We start from the raw sequence: 22,504 nt of genomic DNA, 5'->3' as shown, positions 1-22,504 counted from the left end.
AGTTTTATGACTATTTGAGCATGGTTCCAAATAAATGTCCAAAATAGATGTATCAATTCATAGTTCAACCAACAAAGCATTAGTATCCCAATTTTTCCACATCTACTCTCAACATCTATCATTTTCCTTTGTGATCATTTTAGTGAGTCTGAGATGTGTGAGGTACTTCATAGTTGTTTTAATTTGTATTTCTCTAACATATAGTGATTTTTTAATGTGACTAAAAATTCTAATTTCTTTATCTGAGAATTGTCTTTGACTCTTTGTTAACTGAGGAATGCTTTGTCTAATAAATTTGACTCCATTTTCTGTATTTTTGAGAAATGCAGCCTTTGTTAGAGACACTTGCTATAAACATTTTTTCCAGTTTGTTGTTTTCCTTCTAATCTTGGTTGCATTGGTCTTTGTGAAAAAACTTTTTTTTTGAATTTTTAAAATTTATACTATTTTTCCATAGTTACATGAATAATTATCCACCCCTTTTTCTCCCCCTTTACAGAGCTGACAAGCAATTCCACTTGGCTATACATGTATCATTGTTCAAAACCTATTTCCATGTTATTGATATTTGCAGTAGAGTGATCCTTTAACATCAAAACCCTAATCATGTCCCTATTGAACTATGTGATTGATCATGTTTTTCTTCTGTGTTTCTGTTCCCACAGTTTTTCTCTGGATGTGGATAGTGTTATTTCTCATAAATTCCTCAGGATTGCCCTGGAACATTGCATTTCTACTAGTAGAAAAGTCCATTACATTCAATTGTGCCATAATGTATTAGTCTCTGTGTACAATGTTCTCCTGGTTCTGCTCCTTTCCCTCTGCATTAATTCCTAGAGGTCTTTCTAGTTCACACAGAATTCCTCAAGTTCATTATTCTTTTCAGCACAATAGTATTCCATCACCAGCATATACCACAATTTGTTCAGCCATTCCCCAATTGAAGGACATACCCTCCTTTTCCAGTTTTTTGCCACCACAAAAAGCGCTGCTATAAATATTTTCATACAAGTCTGTTTATCTATGATCTCTTTGGGGTACAAACCCAACAATGGTATGGCTGGATCAAAGGGCAGGCATTCTTTTATAGCCCTTTGAGCATAGTTTAAGGCAAATCTTTTGAAGTTTCATTGTATTGTACTCTACTCATTGTATTCATCAGATTAGGAATAATATCAGCAGACCAGATAGAACCTTTCAGGGCCCCCTCCCATCTGGCCCCTGGGGCTGTAGTTTGCCTATTGCTGGAAGGCTCTAGGGTGTTTTTAAATGAAATTTCTCTTTCTAACTTCTGCTGCTGAATTTGTTGGAAATATATAGAAATGCTGATGATTTATGGAGGTTTATCTTGTACTCTGCAACTTTCCTATAATTGTTGATTATTTCCGCTAGTCTTTTAGTTGATTTTCTAGGAATCTTTAAGTATATCATCAAATTATCTGTACAGAGTCATAGTTTCCTCACAGCCTACTTTAATCCCTTCGATTTCTTTTTTTTCCCCTCTAATTGCTACTTCTAGGATTTCTAGAATGATATTAAATGATAGAACTGACAATGGGCATCTTTGCCTCACTCCTGATCTTTTTGGGAAGATTTCTAACTTGTTCCCATTGCCGATGATACTTGCTTATGGTTTTAAATAGATATTGTCTATTATTTTGAGGAATGGCCAAGCTATTCCTCTACTTTCTAATGTTTTCGATAGGAATGGGTATTGTATTTTGTGAAAGGCTTTTTCTGAATCTATTGAGATAATCATGTCATTTTTGTTGGTTTGATTATTGATATAGTCAATTATGTGGATGGTTTTCCTAATATTAAACCATTCTTTCATTCCTAGTAGAAATCCCACCTGTTCATAGTGGACAATCCTTCTGATAACTTGCTGTAGTTTTTTTGCTTGTATTTTATTTAAGATTTTTGCATCTGTGTTTATTAAGGAGATTGGTCTGTTGTTTTCTCTGTTTTTGGTCTATCTGGCTTTGGAATCAATACCATATTTCGTCATAAAAAGAATTTGGTAAGACACTTCTTTGTTTATTTTGTCAAATAATTTGTATAGTATAGGGATTAGTTGTTCTTTAAATGTTTGATAGAATTCACTTGTGAATCCATCTGGTTCTGGGGATTTTTTCTTAGGAAGTTCCTTGGTGGCTTGTTCAATTCTTTTTCTGAGATAGGTTTATTTAAGTATTCTATTTCCTCTTTTGTTAATCTAGACAATTTGTATCTTTGTAAATATTCACCCATTTCACCTAGATTGTCATATTTATTGCCATGTAATTAGGCAAAATAGTTCTTAATAAGTACCTTAATTTCCTTTTCATTAGAGGTGAGATCACCCTTTTCATCTTTGATATTGTTCATTTAATTCTCTTCTTACTTTTTTTGATTACATTAACTAGTACTTTATTTTTGTATTTGTTTTTTCGAAGTACCAACTCCTAGCCTTATTTATGAGTTTAAAAGTTCTTTTACTTTCAATTTTATTAATTTCTCCTTTAATTTTTAGGATTTCCAATTTAGTTTTTATCTGGAGATTTAATTAATTAATTGATTGATTTTGAATATTTTTCTGTGGTTACATGATTCATGTTTTTCCCTCCCCCCATGCCCCTCTCCTTTCCCCTCTCCCTGCCTTTCCCCCTCCTGGAGCCAACAAGCATTTCCACTGGGTTTTACATGTATCATTGTTCAAAACCTATTTCCATTTTATTAATATTTGCAATAGAGCAGGGGTTGGCAACATATGGCTCTCTAGCCATATCTGGTTCCACCTCCAGACCTGCCAGTCAGGGCAGAGTCCCAGGATGTCCCCCAGGGGGCCCTTCAGCCCCCGCCCAGATTCCAGTGCCTTCCGCCTCCATCCTCCTCCTTCCGCAGGAGTTTATGGCTCTCAGGGCCAAAAAGGTTGCCAACCATTGCAATAGAGTAATCATTTAAAGTCATATACCCATGGAACCATGTGATCAACAATATGTTTTTCTTCTGTGTTTCTACTCCCACAATTCTTTCTCTGGATGTGGATAGCATTCTTTTTTCACAGGTCCCTCAGTATTATCCTGGATCATTACATTGCTGCTAGTAGAGAAATCCATTATATTCAATTATGCCACAATGTATCAGTCTATGTGTACAATGTTCTCCTCATTCTGCTCCTTTTTCTCTGCATCAGTTTCTGGAGATGTTTTCAGTGCATATAGAAATCCTCCAGTTCATCATTCCTTTCAGCACAGTAATATTCTATCACTGTCAAATACCACAATTTGTTCAGCCATTCCCCAATCAATGGATACCTAGTCATTTTCCTGTTTTTTGTCACTACAAAGAATGCAGCTATAAATATTTTTGTGCATGTATTTTTCTTTATTATCTCTTTGGGGTACAAACCCATCAGTGGTGTAGCTGGATCAAAGGGCAGGCAGTCTTTTAAAGCTCTTTGGGAATAGTTCCAAATTGCCTTCCAGAATGATTCAATCAATTCACAACTCCACCAGCAAAGCATTAGTATTCCAATTTTGCCTCATCCCCTCCAATATTTATTACTTTTATTTGCTCTCATGTTGGCCAATCTGTTAGGTATGAGATGATACTTCAGAGTTGTTTTAATTTGCATTTCTCTAATTATGAGAGATTTAGAACACTTTTTCATGTGCTCATTGATAGTTTTGATTTCTTTATCTGAAAACTGCCTATTCATGTCCCTTGCCCATTTATCAATGGGGTAATTTTTTTACAATTGGTTTAGCTCCTGTTGCCAATCTCTTCTACCCTTTCATTTTATTGGTCCCCCCCACTTCCTCTATGTGCTTCTTTATGATATATATATATATATTTACCCCATTTTTTTCTCTTTTCCCATTTCTCTTAGTATTATCCTCTTTTTTACCCCTAGTTTTTAATATATTTTATATATTTTTGACACATCATCCTATACAGTTTGTCACTGTACACTCTAAGTATACTTCTGTTAGCTGCCCTGAGTGATAATAACAAATCATTTGCTCTTTTTCAGTGCCTTAAAAAATTTCTCCCCCTTTCTTAATTACCTTTTGGTGATTCTCTTTGGTTCTGTATTTGGGCATCAAATTTTTGGTTTAGATCTGGTCTTTTCTTCTGTGCTGCTTGGAAATCTTCTATTTCATAAAATGACCATATTTTTCCCCTGCAAGAATATAGTAAATTTTGCTGGATAGTTAATTCTTGGTCATAGACCCAGTTCCCTGGCTTTCCAGAATATCATATTCCATGCCTTCTGGTCATTCAGTGTGGGTACAGCTAGGTCTTGTATAATCCAGACTGTGTCTCCAAGATATCTGAATTATTTATTTTTAACAGCTTATAGTATTTTTTCCTTGGTCTGGGAGTTCTTGAACTTGGCTTTAACATTCCTGTGTGTTGTCAATTGGGGATTTAATGCAGGAGGTGAACTGTGTATTCTTTAAATCTCTACTTTATCTTCTTGTTCAAGAATATCAGGCTAGTATTATTGGATAATTTCCTGTAGAATGATGTGTCAGACTTTTTCTTTTGTCATGATTTTCCAGTAGTACAATAATTCTAAAATTGTCTCTCCTGGATCTATTTTCCAGTTCTGTTGTTTAACAATGAGGTGCTTCATATTTTCCTCATTTTTCATTCTTTTGATTTTATTTTATAGACTCTTCCTGTCTTATGAAGTCATTTGCTTCTAGTTGTTCAATTCTAATTTTTAAATTTTGTCCCTTGCTTTTTGATCCTCCTTTTCCTTTTCTATATTTTTCTTTGTAGGTCATCTTTCACTTTCTTTGCTTTGTTTACAAGCTGGCAAATTCTGGCTTTTAAGACACTATTTTCTTGTTTTAGATCACGTGCCACTATTTTCAGATGACCTATTTTGCTTTTTAAGTACTTTTCCCAATTTCCTTCAACCTCTCTTTATTGATTTTTTTTAAAATTTAAATACATATTTAAATATTTTAACTCTTTAGAAAAATGTTCCATGGTTAGATGATTCTTGTTTTTACTTCCCCTTCACCACCATATCCAACTCACATTTCCACTAGTTTTAACTTGTGTGATCAATCAAGATTTATTTACATATTATTGATAGTTGCATTGGTGTGGTTGTTTTGCATCTTCATCCCCCACCATGTCTGCATCAACCCCATGTGTTCAAGCAGATGTTTTTCTTCTGTGTTTCCATTTCTACAGTTCTTCCTCTGAATGTGGGTAGCATTCTTTACCATAAGTCCCTGAGAATTGTCCTGGCTCATTGCTTTTCTGCTAGTACAGAAGTACATTACATTCGATTTTATCACAGTTTATCAGTCTCTGTGTACAATATTCTTCTGGCTCTGCTCCTTTCACTTTGCATCAATTCCTGGAGGTCTTTCCAGTTCACATGGAATTCCTCCAGTTTATTATTCCTTTGAGCACAATAGAATTCCATCACCAGCATATACCATAATTTGTTCAGCCATTCCCCAATTGAAGGGCATACCCTCGTTATCCAGGTTTTTGCCACCACAACGAACCCAGCTATAAATATTTTTGTACAAATCTGTTTATCTATGATCTCTCTTGGGTACAAACACAGCAATGCTATAGCTGGTTCGAAGGGTAGGCAGTCCTTTAGAGCTCTTTCGTTATAGTTCCAAATTGACATCCAGAATGGTTAGATCAGTTCACAACTCCACCAGCAGTGCATTAATGTCCCAATTTTGCAACATCCCCTCCAACATTCATTACTCTCCCCTTCTATCATTTTAGCCAATCTGCTAGGTGTGAGGTGGTACCTCAGAGTTGTTTTCATTTGCATTTCTCTAATTATTAGAGATTTAGAACACTTTCTCATGTGCTCATTGATAGTTTTGATTTCTTTATCTGAAAATTGCCTATTCATGTTCATTCCCCTTTTATCAATTGGGGAATTAGATGATTTTTTATACAATTAAATTAGTTCCTTGTATATTTGAATAATTACACATCTGTCAGAATTTTTTGAAATAAAGATTACTTCCCAGTTTATTGTTTCACTTCTAATTTTGACTACATTGTTTTTGTTTGTACAAAAACTTTTTTAATTTAATATAATCAAAATTAATTATTTTACATTTTGTAATTTTTTCTAACTCTTGCTTGGTTTTAAAATTTTCCCTTTCTCAGAGACCTGACAAGTATACTATTCTGTGTTCTCTTAATTTACTTACAGTTTCCTTCTTTATATTCAAGTCATTCACCCATTCTGAATTTATCTTGGTGTAGGTTATGAGATGTTGATCTAAAGTTAATCTCTCCAATATTGTTTCCCATTTTCCCATCAGTTTTTGTCAAATAGTGGATTTTTGTCCCAAAAGTTGGGCTCTTTGGGTTTATCATATACTGTCTTGCTGACATCACTTACCTAAGACTATTCCATTGATCCTCCCTTCTGTTTCTTAGCCAGTACCATATTGTTTTGATGACCACTGCTTTTTAGAATAGTTTAATATCTAGTATTGCAAGGCCACCATCTTTCACATTTTTTCAGGATTTCCCTTGATATCCTTGATCTTTTGTTCTTCCAAATGAACTTTGTTATACTTTTTTCTAATTCAGTAAATAAGTTTTTTGGTAATTTGAAGGGTATGGCACTAAACAGGTAAATTAATTTGGGTAGAATGGTCATTTTTATTTTGTTAGCTCGTCCTTCCCATGAGCAATCAATGTTTTTCCAATTGTTTAGATCTAGTTTTAATTGTTTGGAAAGTGTTTTGTAGTTTTGTTCATATAATTCCTTTGTTTCTTTTGGTACATAGATTCCTAAGTATTTTTTATTGTCTAGGGTGATTTTAAATGGTGTTTCTCTTTCTACCTCTTGCTGTTGTGATGTGTTGGAAATATATAGAAACGCTGATGATTTATGTGCATTTATTTTGTATCCTGCGACTTTGCTAAAGTTGTTGATTATTTCTATGAGCTTCTTAGTTGATTCTCTAGGATTTTTTAAGTAGACCATCATATCATTTGCAAAGAGTGATAACTTAGTCTCCTCATTTTGATACCTTCCATTTCTTTTTCTTTTCTAAGTGCTACTCCTAGTGTTTCTAGTAGAATATTAAACAATAGAGGTGATAATGGGCATCCCTGTTTCACTCCTGATCTTGTTGGGAAGGCTTTTAATTTATCCCCATTGCATATGATGCGTGTTGATGGTTTTAGATATATACTGTTTAATATTTTTAGGAAAGGTCATCTATTCCTATACTTTCCAGTGTTTTCAATAGGAATGGGTGTTGCATTTTGTCAAAGGCTTTTTCAGCATCTATTGAGATAATCATGTGATTTTTCTTTGTTAGATTGTTGATATGATCAATTATGTGGATGGTTTTCCTAATGTTGAACCAACCTTGCCTTCCTGGTATAAATCACACCTGAACATGATGGATGATCCTCTTGATCACTTGCTGGAGTATCTTTGCTAGTATTCTATTTAAGATTTTTGCATCCATGTTCATTAGGGAGATTGGTCTGTAGTTTTTTTCTCTGTTTTTGGTCTACCTGGCTTTGGAATCAGTACCATATTTGTGTCATAAAAGGAATTTGGTAGGGCTCCTTCTTTCCTTATTATATCAAATAAGTTGTATAGTATTGGGTTTAGTTGCTCTTTGAATGTCTGATAGAATTCACTTGTGAATCCATCAGGCCCCGGTGATTTTTTCATAGGGAGTTCTCTGATGGCTTGTTCAATCTCTCTTTCTGATACAGCATTATTCATGTATTCTATTTCTTCTGCTGTTAATCTAGGCAATTTATATTTTGTAAATATACATCCATATCTCCTAGATTGCTATATTTATTACCATATAATTTTGTAAAATAGTTTTTAATGATTGCTTGAATTTCCCTTTCATTAGAGGTGAGGTCTTCCTTTTCATCTTTGATACTATCAATATGGTTTTTTTCTTTCCTTTTTTTATTAGATTAACCAGTACTTTGTTTATTTCATCTGTTTTTTCAAATGCCAGCTTCTAGTCTTCTTTATTAATTCAATAGTTCTTTTACTTTTGATTTTATTAATTTCTCCCTTGATTTTTAGTATTTCTAATTTAGTTTTCATCTGGGGATTTTTAATTTGCTTGCTTTCTAGTTTTTTAAGTTGCATACCCAATTCATTAATCACTACCCACCCTAATTTGTTAATATAAGCACTAAAGGATATAAATTTCTCCCTGAGTACTACCTTGGCTGCATCCCACATAGTTTGGTAGGATGTCTCATCATCGTCATTATCTTCAATAAAATTGTTGATTGTTTCTATGATTTCTTCTTTGACTAACTGGTTTTGGATAATCATATTATTTAATTTCCAATTAGTTTTTGATTTGCCTGTCCAGGTGCCCTTATTAATTATTATTTTTATTGCATTTTGATCTTAGAAGGTTACTTTTATTATTTCTTCTCTTTTGCCTTAGTTTGCAATGTTTCTATGCCCTATTACATGGTCAATCTTTGTGAATGTACCAAGTGCAGCTGAAAAGAAGGTGTATTCCTTTTTGTCCCTATTTATTTTTCTCCACATATCTATTAAATCTAATTTTCTAGGACTTCATTCATCTCTCTTATCTCTTTCTTATTTATTTTTTGATTTGATTTATCTAGATCTGAAAGAGGAATATTTAGATCTCCCACTAGTATGGTTTTAATATCAATTTCCTTCTTGAGCTCTGCCAGTTTCTCCTTTAGGAATTTGGATGCTATGCCATTTGGTGCATACATATTGAGCAATGTTATTTCCTCATTGTCTATACTGCCTTTTATCAGGATGTAATTACCTTCCCTGTCTTTTTTAATCATATCTATTTTTACTTTGGCTTTGTCTGAAATCACAATCACCACTCCTGCCTTCTTTTTCTCATTTGAAACCAAAAGATTTTGCTCAAGCCCTTTACCTTAAACGTGTGTATGTCCACCTGCCTCATATGTGTTTCTTGAAGACAACATATGGTAGGATTTTGGTTTCCAATCCACTCTGCTATTTGCTTCTGTTTTATGTGTGAGTTCATTCCATTCACATTCAGAGTTATAATCATCAGTTGTGCATTCGCTGACATTTTCAAATCCTCCCCCATTCCTACCCCTTCTCCTTAAACTATTTCCTTTTAAGCCAGTGGTTTGCTTTAAGCCTGTAAACCTCATCTCCTCCCTTGAGTTACTTCCCTTTCTACCCCCTCCCTTATTATTCCCCTCTTTTTATTTTTAAGGCCTAATGAATTCTGTCCCCCTTCTTCTCCCCTCCCTTTTTTGATCTCCCCACTTCCCTGATCCCCTTGGTTTATCCCTTCTGACTTTCTCAGTAGGGTTAGATAGAGTTCTATATCCCAATGGATATAGCTACTCTTCCCTCTCAGGGTTAATTGCACTGAGGGTAAGGTTTAAATATTACCTCTTAATGCTCTCTTCTTCTCCTTCTTATAATAGTATTCATCCCCTCCCCTTCCCATGCCCTCTTTGTGTGTCACAGAATATCCTATTTTTCTTATTCTTTTAGGTTTCTCTTGTGTCCTCTACTATTCACCCCTCCTTATCCACCCCCCATATCATTTTAGACCAGTTAGTATTCCAACCTCTCCCTATGAATAATTCTTCTAATACAATAATAGTGAATACTATAATAGTGAATAGAGTTCACTACAGAGAACTATACATAATATTTCTCCACTTAGGAATACAAATAATTAGATCTTATTGAAGTCCTTAAAGAGGCAAATTGAAAAAAATATGACTTTTCTTACTTACCCTTCTGTTTCTTATTTACCTTTACATGTTTCTCTTGATTTTTGTGGTTGGATATCAAACTTTCCTTTTAGTCCTGGTTTTTTCTGTGCAAATACTTGGAAATCTTCTATCTTGTTGAATGCCCAAACTTTCCCCTGCACATATATAATCAGTTTTGATGGGTAGGTAATCTTTGGTTGTAGACCCTGTTCTCTTGCCTTTCTGAATATCATATTGCAAGCCTTTCAGTCTTGTAGTGTGGAGGCTGCCAGATCATGTGTGATCCTTGATATCTGAATTGTCTCTTTCTGGCTTCTTGTAAAATTTTTTCTTTTACTTGGAAGCTCTTGGATTTTGCTATTATATTCCTGGGGGTTGCCTTTTCAGGGTCTAGTGTAGAGGGTGATCTATGGATCCTATTGATGTATATATTGCCCTCTTGTTTTAGAACTTCAGGGCAGTTTTGCTGAATAATTTCCTTTTGTATGGAGTCCAAATTTCTATTAATTTCTCCTTTTTCAGGAAAACCAATGATTCTCATATTGTCTCTTCTAGACCTGTTTTCTTGGTCTGTCAATTTCTCATTAAAATATTTCATGATTCCTTCTATTTTATCAGTCCTTTGACTTTGTTTTATTTTTTCTTGCTGTCTTTAGAGATCATTGGCTTCTACTTGCCCAATTCTTGTCTTTAGAGACTGGTTTTCTGCTATAAGCTTTTGATTTTCCTTTTTGATTTGGTCTATCCTATTTTCCAGCTGTTTGATTTTGGTCTCCAGTTTGCTTATCAATTCTTTTGATTTGGGGGCATCTTTTTCGAATTGCCCAATTCTAGCCTTTAGAGACTGATTTTCCTTTTCAACCTAGTTGTTTCTGGTCATCAGTTTACTTGCCTCACTTTCCAATTGCAAAATTCTGCCTTTTAAAATGTTATTTTCTTGCCAGATCTCTTCCATCTTTCTCATAATCTCAGATTTGAACTCTTCAAGACTTTGTGACCAGTTTTCATTTTTTGGGGGAAGGTTTGGATATGGTTACTTGTTTGTTCTCCTCTGCTGTTTGTTCTGTTGTCTGGATTTTTTTCTGTGTAAAAGTTTTTGAGTGTTTAAGTTTTCTTCTTGATCATTCTCTTCTGGGGTTTCTGTTTCTGGCTTGCCATTTTTACCCCAGCACCATGTCAGCTTTATCCTCACACCCAGGGTCTGTCTGTGCTCTTTAGGCTCCTGAGGTCTCAGGTCTAGTTGTTCTCCGGGTCAAGCCTCCTGGTGGTCCCCTTTCTTGTTCTTCTGCCTGAAGCTCCTTTAACAGTCTCAGGGCTCTGCTTCCAGAGTTGTGAACCTCTCTGCACTGGGTCCCCAACTCAAGGTCCATGCCTATGCTCAGGATACGCATCTGAACCTGCTCTCACGGTCTCTGTTAAAATTCCAAGCATTCTTTAGCCTCTTGAGGTCTTAAGTCTTGCTGCTCTCAGGAACAGGCCCTGGTGATGCCAGGTAGCTGCCAATGACTTAATGGGTGCCCCAAACTTGCTCTAACTGTTTTTCTCTGGCTTTGTCACAGTAGGTCATGTGGGGGAGTGAGGGGGATGCTCAGCTCGCATTTTAGTGAGAGTTGTTTCATCCCCTGATAGCATGGAAATGCCCCGATTCCAGGAACCTTCAATGCTGTGCCCTGTTGTGGGGTCCCTTTGTTCGTCTGCATTTGTTTTTATGTCTTCTTGAGGAGTCCTGTATGTGTGGGTTAGGAGAGGTCAAGCAGCTGCTTTTTACTCTGCAGCCATCTTAACCCGGAAGCCTTTCCAATTAATTTTAAGTTTGCCTTTCCATAGATCCTTGTTAAGTATATTTTTATCACATTATGATCAGTGAAAGTTGTATTTATTATTTCTGCTTTTCTGCATTTGTTTTCAATATTTCTATGCCCTAATACATGGTCAAACTTTGTATATGTACCTTGTACTGCTGAGAAGGTATATTCCTTTTTATTCCTATTCATTTTCTCCAGATATCTATTTACTCTAATTTTTCTAGCATTTCATTATTCACTTCCTTTACTTGTTATTTATTTTTAGGTTCAAGTTATCTGGTTCTTAAAGGGCAAGTTTTAAATCTCCCACTAATATGGTCTTACTATCTATTTTCTCTTTGAGCTCCTTTCATTTTTCCTTTAGTAATCTAGAAGCCATTTAGTGCATAAATGTTTAGTAATGATATTACTTCATTGTTTATAATACCCCTTAACAGAATTTAATTTCCTTCCTTATCTCTTTTAATCAGATCAATTTCCACTTCAGGTTTGTCTGGTATCATGATTGCTACTATTGCTTTTTTATTTTAGATGATGCATAATAAATTCTTCTCTAGCCTTTTACCTTGAATCTGTGTGTGTCACCCTATCTCAAATGTGTTTCTTGTAAACAACATATGGTAGGATTCTGGTTTTTAATCCACTCTATTATCTGCTTCCTTTTAATGGGTGAGTTCATTCCATTCCCATTCAGCATCATGATTACTAACTGTGCATTGCCCTCCATCATATTATCCCCTTTAAATGCTGCTCTATTCCCTTTCTCTCTGTTTCTCCTCACCAGTGTTTTGCTTTATGTCACACATACCTCTCCCTCCAACTACCTCCTTCTTTCCCAGTCATATTGCCCTTCTACTTCTCTGTGGGGTGAGACAAAATTATATACTCAATTAGCATACTTGTTTTTGCCTCTCTGAGCAAGTTACAATAAGAGTAAAATTTAAGCATTTCCTTTCATCACCTTTATCCTCCCCTCTCTATAATGTTTTTTCATCCCTCTTTATGTTGTATAATTCATCCCACTCTATCTCTCCCTTCCCTTTTCTCACAATACAACTCTCTCAACCCTTGTTTTTTACATATCATTTATATGCATACACCTATGAGACAATACACCAAAGTACAAGGGTTAAAAAAAATCATTAGTTTCTAGAAGGTCAGTTCTGATTTTTTAGATCTGATTTTCCTCTGTCAGTTTTTGGTTCTCCTTCTTAAATTGACCCATTTCTTCTTGTATTACTTTCATTTCTTCTTGAATCACTTTCCTTTCTTCTTGCATCACTTTCATTTCTCCTCACATCGCTTTCATTTCTCTTTCCCACTTTTCCTCTGCCTCTCTTAATTGGTTTTTGAAGTCCTTTTTGAGTTCTTGAGAATCTGTGTTCAATTCTTTTGGACATTGAATGTGTTTCCTTTGCTTTCACTGTCCCCTTCTGTTTCTGTCCCTTGATCTTTGTCTTTCTAAAAATTCTTTAGAGTTAGGGACTGTTTTTTGTTTTCATTGCTCATTTTTACTATCTAATTATAGGTAGGTTTGGGGGGATAATGTGATGTTCTGAGGGCTGAGAGCTCTGAGAGCCCACTCCCCCTGCTGATTCAACTGACCTTTAGATGCTGGTAGCTAAAAGACTTGCCTCAGGCTTAGGTTTTAGCTTTTGATTTCACTCTGATATTGATCAAGTCAGGGACAGACCAAATTCTAACTTTAGCTTTAGTCTTAAGTTTTTGGTCTCACTGTGTATTTGACCCAATCACACACACCCTTGATTGTCCTATCTTGGAGCTCTTCCCTGAGCTTTAGGCAAAAAGGTCAGTACTTAGTACTTAGTACTATCATCTATCCCAAAGTGTGAATTAAGTCCTTGTCCCAAGCCCAGACTAGAATTCCCTGGGCTGAGGTTCAGGACTTCTCCACAGGTTTGAAATTTCAAGGGGTATGGGTTGGCTTGAACCTCAATTTGCTCAGGTAGGATCTTAGAGTATGGATTTTGGCTTGGGCATAGGTTCACAAACCTTGGATAGCAGATGTGGGGTGGGGGGATGTGTGGCTTGCTCTTGGCTTACTCTTCCCTCAGTGTTATAGCTTCTTGCTGGGTCTGCTCTCCTCTCATACCAATGCCCCTGTAAAAGTGAAATTTGGGAAATGCCATTTAAAAGTATGTATATATATTCTATGGACATGTGGGAGACTTTGAAACTACATTTCCCATGATTCCTCATGGTAGATGATGTAAGAGAAGGATATAAACTCCTGTAGTGACTTTGAACTTGCTCTTTAACTACCTGAGCTTGTGGAGAGAGGAAAGGTAAATGGCTGAGGTGAGGTTGGAATAGGTTTCTTACAGGTGCGTGGTCAGTTTATCTCTATCAGCATGGCTTTTATTAAAATACTATTCTTCCTTTTGATCTTGGCCCTCATCATTTTTAATCATAACACCCCAGATGTTTGTTGCTTATGTTTTGGGTTTTTCTTTTCTTGCAAGTTGTTGCACTCTGTGTCCTTGTTGGTTCTTTCACTCCTGTATTCATTTTGTGGGAAATATTTTAATCTTGGTTGGGCAGGATTCTCATGATGGCACAGTGCTGCTGAGTATTATTCTGCCATCCTGTTTCCACTCCTGGAGCTGAATCTCATGCAAATCCTTTTTAATTTAATGTAATCAAAGTTACCTATTTTGAGTCTCACAAAATTCTCTATGTCCTATTTGGACATAGATTTTTCCTTTATCTATAGATCTGACAGGTAAACTATTCCATGCTTCCCTAATTTGTTTATGGGATCCCCTTTTATTTTTAAATAATGTACTTATTTTTACTTGACCTTATAAGGTATAGGGCTTCAGATGTTTGTCTATGCCTAGTTTCTACCATACCATTTTTTAGTTTCCCCAGCAGTATTTTGTTGAATAGTGAGTTCTTTTTTTAAAAAGCTTAGATCTTTGGATATGCCAAAAACTAGCTTACTATACTCATTTACTGCTATGTGTTGAGTGCCTAATATATTTCATTGACTCTCTATTCTATTTCTTAGCCAGTATCAGATTGTTTTTATGGTAGCAGTTTTATAGTACAGTTTGAGATTTGGTACAGTTAATCCAACTTCCTTCATATTTTTTCATTAACATCCTTAATAATGTTGGCATTGCCTACTGCTCAGAGTTTTTGTTAGGAAAGTATTTTTTAAAGCTTGAGGGAGAGATTGTTTATTAATTAAATATGAAGTCTTACCGGAGGCTTAGTAGCTATGACCTGAAGACAGCTTCCTTCCAATTAAAAGGAAAGAAATAACTTTCCAGTTTGTGTGTGTTTTTTTTATTTAACTTTTTAAAGCTACTACATTAATTTTCTAATCCATTTCCAATTTATCCATATCAACATTAAAAACACTTTATGTTCTTATTGAAAATTATTATTATACAGCTATCTCTTTCTTTGTTTTATGTGTCATTCAGAAACATTCTCTGCAGTATTTAATTGCCAATCTCCTGACCAAAAAATGATGTATGAAGAGATCAAGTTGTTTCTTTACTCAGGAGATCTGGTAAGTTATATTCCCAGAATCATTTTTTTATCACTTTGGGGTGTCTAGTGTTTTTCATGAACATTTCTATAAACTCTTCAAGGACCATTGAGTATTTCCAATTCTCTCTCCCACACCCTCTCTCACTCTATTTCCCCTTCAATCCCTCCTCCCTCATCCTTTAAAAAAACATTTAGCATTCGGTAATGTAAGGAGGAACAGACTGACATAAATGATAAAAACTTATAGTGCTTTTCTTTCCAAAATCCTATCTTGTGTGCATAGAATTTTCTGAACAAAAACAGAGCAAAACACAGATTTACAAAGACAGACTTATCTTATTGTAAGATTTGGCTTAAGAATTTGGTCATAAGCTATATGTAGATCAATAATAAGTTATTCAACTCTTCTTTGTCATCTTTTTTTGTTCTTTATGTAAACTTTAACTTTTTACTCATTTTAACTTTAAAAAAAGAAATTGTGTATATTTATTTTATTAAAAGGCAAATTATATTGATATCATACAATAATATATATTATGCATTTCTGAATTTCTAAACCTTTTCTGTGTCATCTGCTGGCCTGTGTATGTCATCTGTGGTATTTGCAAAACACAAAAAATTTCCATTTAATTTCTTATACTGACCTGCAATATACCAAAACTGTGATAGGGAAAGTCACATGTGGAAGAGATATCTGTATAGCTTTGAATTTGTGAAAGGGAACTTTTTATTCCCTTTGTCTATTTTAAGATATTCAGTCAGGAACTTGAAGTACCACTTACTTAGTCATTAACACGTTAGTGTTTTATTAACATTAACACTTATTCCTTACTTAGTCATTAACACTTAGTTCTTTTATAAACAAACAATTTGATTTGTAATTCCTATCAGATCCAACTATAACTGATGATTATAACCAATTTATAACTTCTTTCATTATTTAAAGTTTTCCTGTGTAATAAATCATGTTATTTTGAAGAGAAGGGAGAATATGTAGGGAGCATTTGAAAGAAATTAGAATCTCAAGTAGATATTTTTATCTGGACCCCAACAAAAGATCAATACAGAGCAGCAGAGCAGTGTATTGACTTTTCTCCCTATCATGATCGAGACAGAGTAGTATATCTAAGATCAAAATCTGAGATTCCTCTTTGATTCCTTTCATAATTCTCAAATTTCTTTAAAATACATTACAGTCTTATTAAAAAAGCTTTGGACTCTCAGTAATCCAGCATGAGGAGGGCTAACACTGTTCCCCTTTGACCAAGAATGCAGCTGCTTAGTACAGCCAAGGTCAAACCCTTAGCAGGTCATTTTGCCCAGAATTAAAGTAAAATAATGAGGCTCAAAAAATTGTTTAATACCATCAAGGCTGAGAACTTCAGGGGCTTTCCGGCCTAACGAGATATCCCAGGCTTCACCTAGTGATAACGCACATAGTTGATAGTTTAGTATGGGTTTTTATCTACACTGGAAGCTTCTAAGGCTTTTGTTTTGACTATAGTAAAAAATACTGCTCTCTGTAACTGTGGGAAACTTTCTTGGGCTTTGGGGGAATGGGATCTTTAACTTTATATATAATAAACTTGTGACTTCATTGTACCTCAGAGCACTTTGACCTAACAAGCCTTTCTTTAGGTCCATGACCACCCTAGGCCACTCATATAAGTCTCTGGTTACAGAGCAGGATCTCTATAACTAAGTGTTAATTCTAGGACTAACTGTTAATGACTAAGTGTGAAATTTCTTTGTTAAGTAGGAGTACTTCAAGTTTCTGATTAATTAACTTAAAATAGACAAAGGAATAAAAAAATTCTCTTTCATAATTTCTTAATCTAAAAAGTATCTATTCATGTCTTTTGATCATTTATCAATTGGGGAATGGCTCATACTCTCATGTACATAACAAAGGTCTCTATGTATTTTAAATACAAAACCTTTATTCCTTGAGCACAATAGTATTCCACCACCAATATATACCACAATTTATTAAGCCGTTCCCCAATTGAAGGGCATACCCTTGCTTTTCAGTTTTTTGCCACCACAAAGAGCGCAGTTATAAATATTTTTGTATAAATCTATTCATCTATGATTTCTTTGGGGTATAATCCCATTAATGGTATGGCTGGATCAAAGGGCAGGTATTCTTTTATTGCTCTTTGGGCATAGTTCCAAATTGCCATCCAGAATGGTTGGATCAGTTCACAACTCCACCAGCAATGCATTAATGTCCCAATTTCGCAACATCCCCACCAACATTCATTACTCTCCCCTTCTATCATTTTAGCCAATCTGCTAGGTGTGAGGTGGTACCTCGAGAGTTGTTTTCATTTACATTTCTCTAATTATTAGAGATTTAGAACACTTTCTCATGTGCTCATTGATAGTTTTGATTTCTTTATCTGAAAATTATCTATTCATGTCCATTGCCCATTTATCAATTGGGGAATGGCTTGATTTTTTATACAATTGATTTAGCTCCTTGTATATTTGAGTCACTAGACCTCTTTCAGAATTTTTTTCAAAGATTTTTTCCCAGTTAGTTGTTTCGCTTCTGATTTTGGTTGCATTGTTTTTGTTTGTACAAAAACTTTTTAATTTAATATAGTCAAAATTATTTATTTTACACTTTGTAATTTTTTCTAACTCTTGCTTGGTTTTAAAATCTTTCCTTTCCCAGAGATCTGACAAGTACACTATTCTGTGTTCACTTAATTTACTTACAGTTTCCTTCTTTATATTCAAGTCTTTCACCCATTCTGAATTTATCTTGTGTAGGTTGTGAGATGTTGATCTAAACCTAATCTCTCCCATATTGTTTTCCAATTTTCCCAACAGTTTTTGTCAAATAGTGGATTTTTGTCACAAAAGTTGGGGTCTTTGGGTTTATCATACACTGTTTTACTGATGTCACTTACCCCAAGTCTATTCCACTTCCTCCCTTCTGTCTCTTAGCCAATGCCATATTGTTTTGATGGCTGCTGCTTTATAGTATAGCTTAATATCTGGTACTGCTAAGCCACCTTCCTTCATATTTTTTTTCAGGATTTCCCTTGATATTCTTGATCTTTTGTTCTTCCAAATGAACTTTGGTATAGTTTTTTCTAATTCAGTAAAAAAGTTTTTTGGTAGTTTGATAGGTATGGCACTAAATAAGTAAATTAATTTGGGTAGAATGGTCATTTTTATTTTGTTAGCTCATCCTACCCATGAGTACTCAGTGTTCTTCCAATTGCTTAGAGCTAGTTTTAATTGTTTGGAAAGTGTTTTGTAGTTATGTTCATATAATTCCTGTGTTTGTTTTGGTACATAGATTCCTAAGTATTTTATATTGTCTAGGGTGATTTTAAATGGTGTTTCTCTTTCTACCTCTTGCTGCTGTGATGTGTTGGAAATATAAAGAAATGCTGATGATTTATGTGCATTTATTTTGTATCCTGCCACTTTGCTAAAGTTGTTGATTATTTCTACCAGCTTCTTAGTTGATTCTCTAGGATTTTTTAAGTAGACCATTATATCATTTGCAAAGAGTGATAACTTAGTCTCCTCATTTTGATACCTTCCATTTCTTTTTCTTCTCTACATGCTACTGCTAGTGTTTCTAGTGCAATATTAAATAATAGAGGTGATAATGGGCATCGTTGTTTCATTCCTGATCTTATTAGGAAGGCTTCTAATTTATCCCATTGCATATGATGCTTGTTGATGGTTTTAGATATATACTGTTTAATATTTTTAGGAAAGGTCCTTCTATTCCTATACTTTCCAGTGTTTTCAATAGGAATGGGTGTTGTATTTTGTCAAAGGCTTTTTCAGCATCTATTGAGATAATTGTGTGTTTTTTGTTGGTTTGCTTGTTGATATGGTCAATTATGTGGATGGTTTTCCTAATGTTGAACCATCCTTCCATTTCTGGTATAAATCCCACCTGATCATGATGAATAACCCTCTTGATCACTTGCTGGAGTCTTTTTGCTAGTATTCTATTTAAGATTTTTGCATCTATGTTCATTAGGGAGAATGGTCTGTAGTTTTGCTTAGCACTGCTCAGGGGGCAGTCAGAAGTTTCTGATTTGTCATCCATTTCCACACATGTGGGTCACAGACTTCCTCCATTCAAGTGTAAGTGGGGTGTATATGCTTCTGGTGATTAAATCTAAAAATGGGCAGGAGAAAGTTAATCTCATCTTCACAACAAGAGATAGAAAGCATTGTTAGATATAACATAAACAATTTTGAATATACTGCATTCATTGTAAGCTGGGCCTTTTCTGATTTTTGGATATGAACCAGTACAGATTAATTATATTCTATTAAAGATTTTTTTGAAGAGCATTGCTCTTTACTATCTGGTTCTCTCACCCTATCCCTTATTTATTGAGTAATATGATCTATTTTTGCCTACTCTCTCCATACCTATGAAGATTTTAATATATTTTTTTCTTTTTCCAAAGGAAGTTCAGTGTTTTTTCTTAACTGGATTCAATGCTCTGGAAAGCAAAGAGAAAACAATAAAACTATTTACATCAAGAGGACTTGCTCCCACCATGACTATCACGAATAGCACTTATAGTGGTGTCTTTCACTTTAATTTATCAATGGTAATTTTAAAAAATGTACTAAATTATGCCACTTTATATTTAGCAGTGATTAACTTTATATTGATTCATGATTAACATGATGTGTTAAATTTCCCTTGAGAGATGTTTTTCTTTATTGGGAGGTTTGAAAGGACATGCCTTTAGAAGAGAAACAGTTAAAATCAGTTAGGCAAAAATGATAAACAAAAGAACATTGAGCCCAATCTGAAGAGTCAATAATTATAACTGAATAAAAGACAGTCTGTTTATATAAAACAGGGTGAATGGAATTCCAACTCCCCCTAGTAGAAAGCAGTGCTGATATGTTTGTATTTATTTCTTATCAATTTGCAGAATCAATCCAATTTTTTTTGTTGTTGCTGGCTTTTACATAGCTAATGAATTCAGCCTTTGGTTAACTATTACAATTTTTTTATCAAAATCGAACATTGACAAGAAAGATGATATTCATTACTCCTCTGAGAACATAAAACTGAAGACAATGTGGCATACGAATTACATTTACTGAGTATATAGCTGATAAATTCTCAACTGTTGCTAATGTTGAACTTATCCAAATAATCTTCATAACTGTCATTGTTATTAACCAACTGTCAGGTAGATGGAAAGTAGAGCTAGGAAAATTTTTTTAATGTTTTTCTGGATGAATAAAAGACCAGGAATATTAAAGGAAATAATTATTTTTAAAGTGAGAAGGAAGAAAGTCTAATAATACCAGTCATCAAATTATACTAAAAAGTAGCAATCATTCAAAATAATACTAATTGCTATTCAAAATGCATTATTATACAGAGTTTAAGTGACTTGCCCAGGTTCACACATCTGGTAAATGTGAGGTTGGGTTTGAACTCAGGTCTTTCTGACTTGAGGTCCAGCATTTTATCCACTCTGCCACCTACCTGCTTCTAAATTTAAAACATTTTTATTCATGAAAACAATAACATTATTTGAGATTGAGTCCATGGGATTTACAAAATTGTCAAAGGATTATATGATCAAAACAAAAATAAAGTTAAAGACCCCAGATATAGGAAAAAGAGGGCCCAAGACAAAATCTTGGTTAGGAAATGTTATGCCCATAATTAATAAGTGTGATTCAGATGATGATCTAGCAGAGGAGAGTGAGGTAACTTTTTTTAATAAGCAGTTTTAGTTCTTTGTCAGTTAAGATTGCCTGCTCATATAAGACATTTTTCCTTAGATTCTTCCCCCCAAAATAGCTTCTGCATTGTGTTGACTCTTTCCACATAAGGAAAACTGGTAGAGGAGATAAGGTGCTGATATCACTGTGGTTTTGCCTAGTTCTGGACAAAACTGTTTCCAGTAGTGTTCACCAAGGATATTCCAACAAATTTATAATATTTCTAAATCTACATGTTGGATTTCAGAATTTAGCTTCTTCAGTTCCATCTCAAGTAAATCTATTTTAGCTCCTAAAGTATCAATAATATTTTCACCATGCTTAAGTATAAAGATTTCTAATTCCTCAGGAGTCTTTACTTCCTTAATTTCTTGCAATATCTGGTCAAAGCCTTGCTTTTCCAAATAAGACTAGGTAACAACTTTCTCATCAAACTCTACTTCAGCCTCAAATCTAACTTTACCCAGTCCCTGATCTGTGACTTTAACATCATGAACTGCCCTTACTGATGGGGCATTTTCCAATAGTTCAGTTAGCTGTTGCACTTGTTCAGGTTGGATCGATCACCCTAAAAATGCTTTTGTGTTTGTGTAGATGAGAATCATTGATATTATTCCCAATAAGGTTCTCACACCTAAAGAGCCCAAGCTGTCATAGAGTGATAGACAGAAAGAGAAGCATGAGGAATCAGATTTACAAGAGTCCAGAGAGAATATGATCATATTGGAGAGGGCAGTCATCTATTCCAAATGATGCAAAGAGATCAAGAAGAATGATGAGTTCATCCATTCATTCAAATAGTTAATGAATTCCATTTTCATGGAAGATACTGTGCTAGGCAATGTGGAGCTATCCAATCCTTTCTGTCATATGCTCAGATTGTACTTCTTCTCTAGTGCTGTATTACATGTATCAATCTTTATATATTCATTATGGTGAATTTTTTTATTTTAGGTATTACCTCATTATGTAGTGAAAGGGGTGCTAGACCTGGCATTACAATACTTGTGTTTGAATTCTGTCTGCAATATTGCCCTCCCTCCACCCACCTACTACACAATCTTTAATAACAAGTCACTTTACCTCTCAGTTACTGTTTCCTCCACTTTGAAACTGAAATAATATTTCTTTAACTTCAAGTAGAGTGGAAGGTTTAGACAATGAATTATTTATATATTCTTTCAAATAATGATAGATTAAAATTTGATATCAGAAATTATAAAACCTTTTTCTCTCTTCTTTGTTTAAGCAAGTTAATCAGCCTGGTTGGTTCATTAGTATTCCCAGAGAAACAATTATAGATGAAAAAGGTAAGGATGATATGTATTAGTTCTCTTACCTAAAGGTTAATTGTTCTGATGAAAATAATGGTTTTTAATCTAATTTTGAACTGGTATGGTGAAAAGATTTTTGAGATTATTCAGGATTCCCAGATGCAGCAATAAGGGGACCTTAATGTCACTTTGATTTGCAATATCAAGATGAGCAGAAAAATTTCAAGTCCCAGAAGTCTTTGAAGATCCAGAACTTTCTTAACTCCCTGCTAGAGATGCTATATTTGATCCCATATAAACTTGTGATTATAAATTTATAAGCAATTGGGAGCCATTATAAATAGAAAAGAAAACAAAAGACAGAGCCTTAGGCAAAACCAATTTTTGACAGTAGAGTTTGGGAGATGGATTATCCAGCAAAGA

At 34.5% G+C, this 22,504-nt stretch overlaps 1 protein-coding gene across 1 annotated transcript in view; it reads left to right on the top strand.

Annotated features, from left to right (window-relative positions):
- Window positions 1-22,504, top strand: part of LOC123234050 (cation channel sperm-associated protein subunit beta-like) — a 168,612-nt gene that overhangs the window by 7,930 nt on the left and 138,178 nt on the right. Inside the window, exons 2-4 of the mRNA XM_044660001.1 lie at window positions 14,996-15,084; window positions 19,520-19,666; window positions 22,057-22,117. Coding sequence (XP_044515936.1) covers window positions 14,996-15,084; window positions 19,520-19,666; window positions 22,057-22,117 — 297 coding nt within the window. The remainder of the gene's footprint in view (window positions 1-14,995; window positions 15,085-19,519; window positions 19,667-22,056; window positions 22,118-22,504) is intronic.

Source organism: Gracilinanus agilis, chromosome 2 (assembly GCF_016433145.1).
Source record: "Gracilinanus agilis isolate LMUSP501 chromosome 2, AgileGrace, whole genome shotgun sequence".
Classification (NCBI taxonomy): Eukaryota; Metazoa; Chordata; class Mammalia; order Didelphimorphia; family Didelphidae; genus Gracilinanus; species Gracilinanus agilis.
Note: the sequence above shows the minus strand (reverse complement) of the source record. Positions and strands in the feature narration are given on the sequence as shown.